General features: G+C 43.4%; 2 protein-coding genes across 4 annotated transcripts in view; both read right to left on the bottom strand.

Moving 5' to 3' along the window:
- The window catches only part of Homer2 (homer scaffolding protein 2), a 157299-nt gene extending 152620 nt beyond the window's left edge, over positions 1-4679 (bottom strand). Inside the window, exon 1 of the mRNA XM_013512494.1 lies at positions 4661-4679. The gene's annotated coding sequence lies outside the window, so the exon portion shown is untranslated. The remainder of the gene's footprint in view (positions 1-4660) is intronic.
- Positions 1-5863, bottom strand: part of LOC102004067 (chromosome unknown open reading frame, human C15orf40) — a 12061-nt gene extending 6198 nt beyond the window's left edge. For 2 of the 3 annotated variants that reach the window (XM_013512497.1, XM_013512496.1), the window contains exons 1-3: positions 5699-5863; positions 4661-4787; positions 2832-2959 (exon numbers count right to left, since the gene is read on the bottom strand). In XM_013512497.1, coding sequence (XP_013367951.1) covers positions 2832-2959; positions 4661-4787; positions 5699-5842 — 399 coding nt within the window. In that variant the 5' untranslated portion in view covers positions 5843-5863. Of the gene's footprint in view, positions 1-862; positions 978-2831; positions 2960-4660; positions 4788-5698 lie in introns of those variants that run through there. The other variant, XM_005381467.2, reaches the window with a different exon arrangement.
- Between the last annotated feature and the right edge of the window lie 2683 nt (positions 5864-8546).

Below are 8546 nucleotides of genomic sequence, written 5' to 3'. Positions count from 1 at the left end.
AAAAAAAAAAAAAAAAAAAAAAAAGAAATACTGGATTTGAAGCCTCCAAGTTACTATTGAGGAGGAAGAAAATTAAATGACTTTTCAAAAATAATTAAGCTACAAGTCTTGATTATTTTTATTTACCTTTTCACAAAATGGTCCATGTAGTTTAGCCAGGCATATGGTGCATGCCTGTAATCCCAGAACTCTAGGAGGCTGAAACAAGCAGGATCTAAAGTTTCCACCCATCTGGGCAACTTAGCAAGACTCTGCCTCAAAATAAAAAAGGGCTGAGGATGTAGCTCAGTGTGAAAACCTTGGGTTCAATCCCCAGTACCACCAACAAAACAAAACAAAACTCCATGCTATCTTTTAAAAGACTTAAAAATCATTTTTGCACTTAGATAAGCATCTTTAAATATAAGACTACAAGCAGTATGATGGGTTTTCCTGTCACTTGTAAACTGGATTAGAAGGCAATTCCCAGAGTTCCAGAAAGGATGTGGAGATATTATCATTTTAGTTTATAGTCAGGATAACTTCATTCAATGAGGAGTCAAAGAATCTGGGTCCTAGTTATCTTGTACAGTGTGATCCTGACTAGGTCTCCAGGCTTCTGGATATCAGAAGCTCCACCACAGCGTGCAAAGGATTCAGTCAGGTTTCAGCTATTACGTTGTAACATGAAACCAGAGTAACAAGTTTCAGGCTGTTTGGGGTTAAGGATTTTAGAACCTATATTCAATGTATGGTACTTTTAAAATGGCTATGTTTTTGAGTTTGATCATATATGTATATAAAGATATCTTCTGTTCTTTTGTATATTTAAATGTATTTTCCTATTTAGCATCATTAGGAATAAAAAAATCCCCCAAGGATGTACATTTCATTTCTTGCTTTTATTTTTTTTCGGCTTCCTTTTTTAACTTTTCCAAGATCTCTTCTGGAGTTGTAGAGGCCAAAAGCTTCACCACCTTTTCACGAGATTTACCACCCTGAACCAAAAAGACAAAAATGCACTCAATATTTTGATGCTGTCAGGGACAGCAGACCTCAGCTGTTCCGCTGCAACTATGTCTTGATGGGGATGACACAGATAGGCCCCCAATTTTTACAATTTGCCAGGTTTTTGTTTTGTTTTGCTTTTTAAAGGTATGGTCTCACTATGTAGTGCATGCTCGCCTTGAACTTGCTTATGTACCCAACCCTCAAACTCAGGCAATCCTCCTGCCTCAGCCTCGCAAGTGCTGGGATACAGGCATATACAACCATACCTGGCTAGAGTATTTACTATTACACCTATATAATAAAAGTTCTCTATAATAATAAAAGTTCTTGGCATTAAAATTTAATTTTGGGCCAGGGATATAGCTCAGTGGCACAGCACCTGCCTGCCAAGTGCAAGGTCCTGAGTTTGATTCCCAGTACCAGAAAAAAAAAAATTCATAAGTTTTAAGTACTTTTTTTTGTGTGTGTGTGTCTTTTTTGAGACAGGCTCTCTGTGCAGTTCAGGCTGGCCTTGAGCTCACTTTGTAGCCCAGGCTGGTCTTGAACTTGCATCAGTCCTCCTCCCTCAGCCTCCCGAGTGCTGGGATTACAGGCGTGAGCCACCATGCCTGGCTTAAGGACTTTTTTTGTTTAAAAAATAAAATCATTTTAAACTACCAAAATAAATATTGAATTTTTATATAAACTTTGTATAAAACAATTCTAAATTAAACAAATTGCTATTCTCTATATTATTAAAACATTTCTGAAAATTCCAAAAACCACATACCCAAGTGCTATGATTTCATACTTTTAAAAAGTTCTAAAAAGATTTGTTTTTCAAACATTTTTCAAAGATAAAACGAGCAGTAATTTATGTCAGTGAGCAGAATCTACACGGTAGAAGAGTGGTAACACCTTTCATGAGTGTGCAGCCACATGGGCAGGAAATCACAAAGGACCTGCTGTAGGTTGGGGAGATGAGGGAAGCAGCCCAGTGAGATGGATTTTCAGATGCAGTTTATTAAAGACTGAATGGCGCCAGGACACGACCTATACAGTATAGTACTGGAAAACAAGTAGCTTTAAAGACATAACACTGCTGGGACCCACTCCCACAGGTTCTGTTTCAGTTGTTAGGGTTATGTCCAGGAACCTGTACTTAGAACTGATTCTCAAGTAATTCTGGTAAAAAACAATGGTAGGTGTTAACTCACTTCCTATGGAGCTACTATCTTCCTACTACGCTTCTCCTCAACAGAAAGTCAATGTTAGGGATCAGAAACACCTGATGGACTCACTAGTGGAAATGACAACCAAGTGGAACCAATTTCTTTTTGTTTTTCAGCATGGTCTTTTTTTTATTAGTGTATCTTTGCAATACATAATAATTACACTCATCCTGGGAACTGATATATAATCCTCCGACCTCCCCTCATCCCTGGTGTGGCAATGCCTTGAAGGAAAAGGTCACTAAGATTGATCTGAAAGCAAGTTGAGGAATAGGTTTAAAAGGAGAAACACGAGTAATGTGGCAATTTTTTTTTTTTTTGGTTTTTTTTTTCCGGTACCGGGAATCGAACTCACGATGTTGCGCTTGCCAGGCAGGAGCTATGCCACTGAGCTAAATCCCCAGCCCTAATGTGGCAATTAAGGACTATGAATAAGGAGAATGTATAAACTGAAAAAGACTGAAGCAACAAAAATGAAGGAGGCCAAATAGGAAGAATTCACAGCTTTTTGTGATTAAATGAATATGTGAGTTAAACTGGCTTTCTAAATTATTTGAAAAAAACAAGTCAATATTTTATGAATCCTGGTCGACATGTAATAATCAAAGATGTGTAAAGAAAGAGACCTACCTTCTCTAACACCACATCGCTCTTCCTGAGTTCTAAGACCTTGGAAAGATACCGACAGAGCTCAGCATTGGCCTCTCCCTCTGACGGAGGGGCTGCAATTGCTACATTTATAGCTTCAGTGGTCAGATCTGGAACAAAATGGTGTGAACTTTACCCCTGAGGAGATTTTTTTGTGAAATGAGGAAATTTTGTAACAGAGTGTGCATATGGCCAGCACATAGACTTTCAATTAACAACTGTCAAATGTGGTATAGTTCCCAGTACCAAAACCAAGCCCAACCAAACTAAAACAAAAAACTTAAAGAATGATTAATCACACTTTGGGAACACAAACATGATGAATATGCCTCTACCATTACATGAAATAAATCAAGGAAAAGAAAAAAAAAAACAAGACTTACCCTACCCCACTCTGCTGATCAAAAGGGGCCTAGCATCCTGACAAGTTTCTTGGATTTGGGTGGCTAGAAACTGCACTTGCTCTATAGGAAGAGCTCAGGCCTGCAGTAGCAGGAGCCAGGCTTCAGCCCCACAATGTGTCCAAGGAGTTGCACTGATGAGGCAGATTAGAGGAATGTACAGGGCTATTCGGGGCTTCCAATTAGGAAAAAGAGAGCACCAGGCTAAGCTTATCTCTTACACGACCAAATTTTTTGGGTTGTCTTTTTCAGACACGGTCTCATGTAGTTCAGGCTGGCCTTGAGCTCACTTTGTATCCCAGGCTGCCCTCAAACTCGAAACAATCCATCCTCCTGCCTCAGCCTCCTGAGTATTGGGATTATAGGCATGTACCATCACACCCAGCTGTGACACAATTTTCTGAGATAGGGTCTCCCCCTGCAGTTCAGGCTGGCTTTGCACTCACTATAGCACCCAGGCTGGTCTTGAACTTGAGGCAAGTTAAGCCTCAGCCTCTAGAGTACCAGGATTACAGGTGTGCGCCACCATGCCCTGCATGACACATATCTTGAATGCTCTTTTTTTCAGGACAATTCAGATCAGTGGTTTTCAAATGATTTTTAGTTCAAACAGGAATTAACGAGGCGTCTCAGATCACAGTTTCTTCCCCTTCCTTAGGCCAGTAATCACTGAACTAGACCAAAACATTTCTTTTTCCTCTGGCCAGTGCCTCCAGGTTTGGAAGAGGATAACCTAACAATAATCTAGGCCAGGGTCCCCAAACCCCAGGATATGGGTGGGGGGCATGTTAGGAACATGATCACAATATGAGGTGAATGGTGGATGGGTAAACAAAGCTTCATCTGTGGTGACAGCTGCCTGCACTACCTCCTGAGCGGCACTGCTGTCAGATCAGTGGTGGCATTATATTCTCAGAGAAGCACAAGCCCTACTATGAACTGCACACCAGAGGAATCTAGGTTCCATGCTCCTTATAACAATCTAATGTAATAGTAAGTTATAGCATTATAAATTATAACAGAAAAAAAGTGCAAAATAAAAAGTAATGTGATTCGATCCCTCTACCTTTCCCCACCCCAGGAAAAATTGTCTTTCACAAAACAGGTCCTTAGTGCCAAAAAGGTTGGGGACCACTGATCTAAGGTATACACATGTCCTCTCTGAAATACCAACTTTTTAGAAAGTAAACATGCAATGGTTTCATCTAGCTTGATACAAGATTTATCATGTATTCACTTTCAACCACCTTTAACATGAGAACCTAGAATTTTAAAAGGGAGAACCCTCTAACTGCAGATGTGAAAAACATACCCCACTGTCACAGGACAAGTGGTCCGATACGTGAGGTGACCAGAAGGTGGAAGGCACAAGTTGAGAGTCCCACCAGTACCATCTGTGTTCACACATACCTGTCACAGCGCTTTGTTTGGAGCCAGGCTTGGCGTGGATGGCTATGGTGACACAACCTTTGGCATCAACTGCCACAGGACCTAATGGAAGAGGTGGTCTCTCTGGTTCCTTGCTCTGGTTTTTACTCTAAAATGAAAACCACACCACTTTACACGGGTTACAAAATGTTTCTCTTATTTAATGTGATCTTCCCACTCCTTCCCTTCATCTTGAACCAAGACAAACTAGGCGTATCAGTTATGCCCAGAACTCTGGACACCTATGATGCTTCCATACCACTCACAATTCAATTACTCCACGAGGCTCTCCCATCAGCCCCACAAAATGCTTTTTCCTGCCTTCAGTGGAAGACTTGACTGACCGCCATACTTTACTCATCATTTTGTACTTACCACTCCTCAGAAGCAAGGACCCTTTATTAGTCATCTCTACCCGAACTGTGCTACAACCCAAGCCCAGCCTCCTCCTTTTAATTTTTAAATTCTGAGAAAATCTTACTAGCTCGTCCCTGCTGGGCTCGAACCCGGATCCTGTCGCCAGTCTCCCAGTGTTGGGAGTACAGGCGTGTGTCACCTCCCCCTCCCGACTTCTTGTTTATCTTTGTATGTGATGCAGCGCACGGCAGAAGCGAGGTAATGGGACGAGGCGGAAGGGACGACAGTGACTGATATTGAGAGCCGGGCTAGGAACTTATTTATTCATTCAAGTAACCAGGCGCAGGGCAGTGGCCGGCGTGCGGATCCCGGATTAGTAGGACCCATGGACTGTAGCGAGGGAGAGGGAGGACGAACCCCACACAGCAACGCGGCGCGGAGCCCCGACGAGCCTCGGTGAGCCCCGGAAGAAACGGGGGGCTCGGGCGGGAGGAGCAGGGCCCGGATGGGCGCGCGAGTCGGCCTCGCAGCGACAGGGACTGCCCTGGCCCCGAGGGAAGGAAGCGCGCGGCCCGGCGAGAGGCGCTGGGGACCAAACCCCGCGACGCGCCACCTGCGAACCCCGCGTCTCCTCCGTGCCCCGGGACTGGTCCTGCGGCCCACCTTCTCGGCGCCACGGGACTCGCCTCTGGCTTTGCTCGCCGCGCCAGCTTTCTTAGGCATTTCTGCGCCAGTAGGGAGCAGCGCCGAACACCAAGCACTCGGTCTCGCCCCAAAATGCCTCAGCACACCCGTGAGGCGCAGCATCTCCGCCCAAACGGCGCCGGAAGCCGCTTTTGCGCCTGCGCACGCCGAGGTGGGGCGGTGCTCCGACCGCCCCGCGCATGCGTACCTACCCGAGAGCGTTCTCTCGCACTTGGCAGGTGCCAGCTGTTCCGCTACCTGTGGAGCAGGTGTCTGAAAGGGGAAGAGAGGCAGAGGGCGCACAGGGTCAGTGTTCCCTCACCCCTGAACAGCCCAGCAAGGCCGACAGAGCCCACAGGTACCCAGTTGCGGCCTGGCCTGAGCACCTCCATTCACCAACAGGACATCTGCTTTGCGCCCAGCCAGGGGTCCCACAATGCGGAAGAGGCAATATACTGTGACATGTGACATGGCAGCTTGTAAAACGGGGGAAGTGAACAGAGGTGAGATCATAAAGTCAGAGAAGGACCTGAAGTTAGGCATCCGCACAGATCACAGTGCTATTTTAGAAAGTACCAGCTGCATTGTAGTCAACAGCGAAGCCCGAAGTAGGGAGATCTGCCACCTAAGGGGGAGGTGCAGGCCTGAGCCAGAGCAGCTACAGCAGGGACTACAGCTCAGAGAGGTAAGCACTGTAAGGATCTTCATGGGAAGGAGAGCGAAGAGTGAAGGCAGACTCCCAGGTTTGGGGCTGGAGAAGTGTGGGAGTCTGAAGTGAATTCAGTTTTAGACTTAGACGATTAGGACACTGGAGTAGGTCTATTGAGATAACTGAATGTATATAACCTAAGCTTGAGAGATCTGGGCTGATTGAGAGATTTGATTCTGGAGTCCTCAAGGAGATGGAAATCAAAGTCGTAGATGAGCCAGGAGCTCAGAGTGTTTGGAGCACATGGGGCCAAGAAGGCACCCTAAGGGCAGGAACAGGAGTCACCAAAGGATACTGGCCAGAGGAAGACACAGTGTGACAGCAGCTAAGGGAGGGTCCTTCAAAAGCGAGTCCTCCGGAGTGATGAGTGTCACAGAGAGGGCAAGGAAAATAAGGACTGCACGTCCACAGGATTTAGACAGTGAGTTTCAGTGGACAAAAGGAAACAGAAGAGTAAAGAATAATTCAGTGACTTAACCGTGAAGGAGTAACTGATGTTTGGAGGGACAGAGGAAGCTCAGAACTCAAACTGGATAAGTGTTAACAGTTTTTGAAAGTTGATAGGAATGAGCCAGGAGAGGAGGTTACACCCAAGATTCCTGAGTTGGTGGAAGAAGCTGGAATTTCTATCACTAGCTAAGAATGGGGAGGTGTTGATGGTGTGAGAAGGGACTGTTATCAGGAATACACCTCAGTGTGGACAGTTGCCACCACCTAAGGTATACAGACAGGGCTATAGAGCAGCAGAAGCACCTCACAAATCCACAGGCTGGAACTGGACACGCAGTGACACTAAAACTGGAAACAGCTCGTATTACAGCCATAGGGCAGATACCCTTGACCAACTTTGCCCAGCAGGAAAGGCAAGACAGGATTCAGGATTCATACACAAAAACATATGAGTGTGGAAACAAAATGGGTCTTAGTAGTGACTCACTATTCCTCTCTCATATCTGGTGGATTACAATACTGCACACCCTGGAAACTCATTCAGAAACATGGAAAACTTTTTGAACTAATTTCTCTTCATTATTATTGCTTTTTTATTTTTATGTAGTTCTATTAATTTTCTTTTACTCATTAGGATCCTTTTTCGCACATTTCTCTCTGTATGTTCCTTTTATTTTTCAAATGTTACTTCATTTTCCCTTTCCCCACCTCTCCATCCTTACTAATATTAAGCTTTATTAATCTTCAGACATTTAGTTGATGCCATACTATTGTTGAATTCATTTCTGTTGATAATGGTGGTATAGTTGTTGCATTTAATAGATATCATATGTCAACATTTGGTTTGTCTTTGTGTCTATAAATACAGATGTCTTTTCTATGGTTAATGGTGGTACTGTGCTAGATCCATTAGACCAAAGATACAGTGTTCTACCCAACACAGAATACACATTCATCTCAGCAACACATGAAACTTTCTGCAAAACAGATGACATACTAGTCTGTAAAGAATGCTTAACTAAATGCAAAAGAATCAAAATTATCCCATACATATTATCAGATTGTAGTGCAATGAAACTAGAATCAATGGCAAAAACCCCCCAGAAATTATGCAAACATATGAAAATTAAATATATTATTGAAGAATCAATGGGTCAAGGAAATCAAGGAAGAAATTAATTCCTCGATGCAAATAACAATGCCACTACAACACATCAGAACCTGTGGAATACAATGAAAGCAGTCCTAATAGAGAAATTTATAGTGATGAGTGCCCACATCACAAAAACAAAATAGGCCCAAATAAATAACCTAATGATCCACATCAAGGTCACAGAAAAAAACAATCCAAATCCAAAGCTAATAGAAGGAAGGAAATTATAAAGATCACAACAGAAATTAATGAAATTGAGACTAAAATAATGTAACAAATTGAGCTGGTTTTTTGAGAGAATAAATAAAATAGACAAACCCTTAGCCAATCTTACCCCCCAAAATGCAAAGAAAAGAAGCATGTCAATTCAATTAGAAGTGAAAAAAGGCACAACAGACACTGATCACAACAGACACTGATCAAATCCAGATTATTAGCAACTACTTTGAAAACCTATACTCCAATGAATTGGAGATCCAGAAGAAACAGTGATTCCTATACACAAACTAAGTCAA

The sequence above is a fragment of the Chinchilla lanigera genome, unplaced genomic scaffold (genome assembly GCF_000276665.1).
Source record: "Chinchilla lanigera isolate Chin_1 unplaced genomic scaffold, ChiLan1.0 scaffold00015, whole genome shotgun sequence".
Classification (NCBI taxonomy): domain Eukaryota; kingdom Metazoa; phylum Chordata; class Mammalia; order Rodentia; family Chinchillidae; genus Chinchilla; species Chinchilla lanigera.
This window is presented reverse-complemented; position numbering and strand designations above follow the sequence as displayed.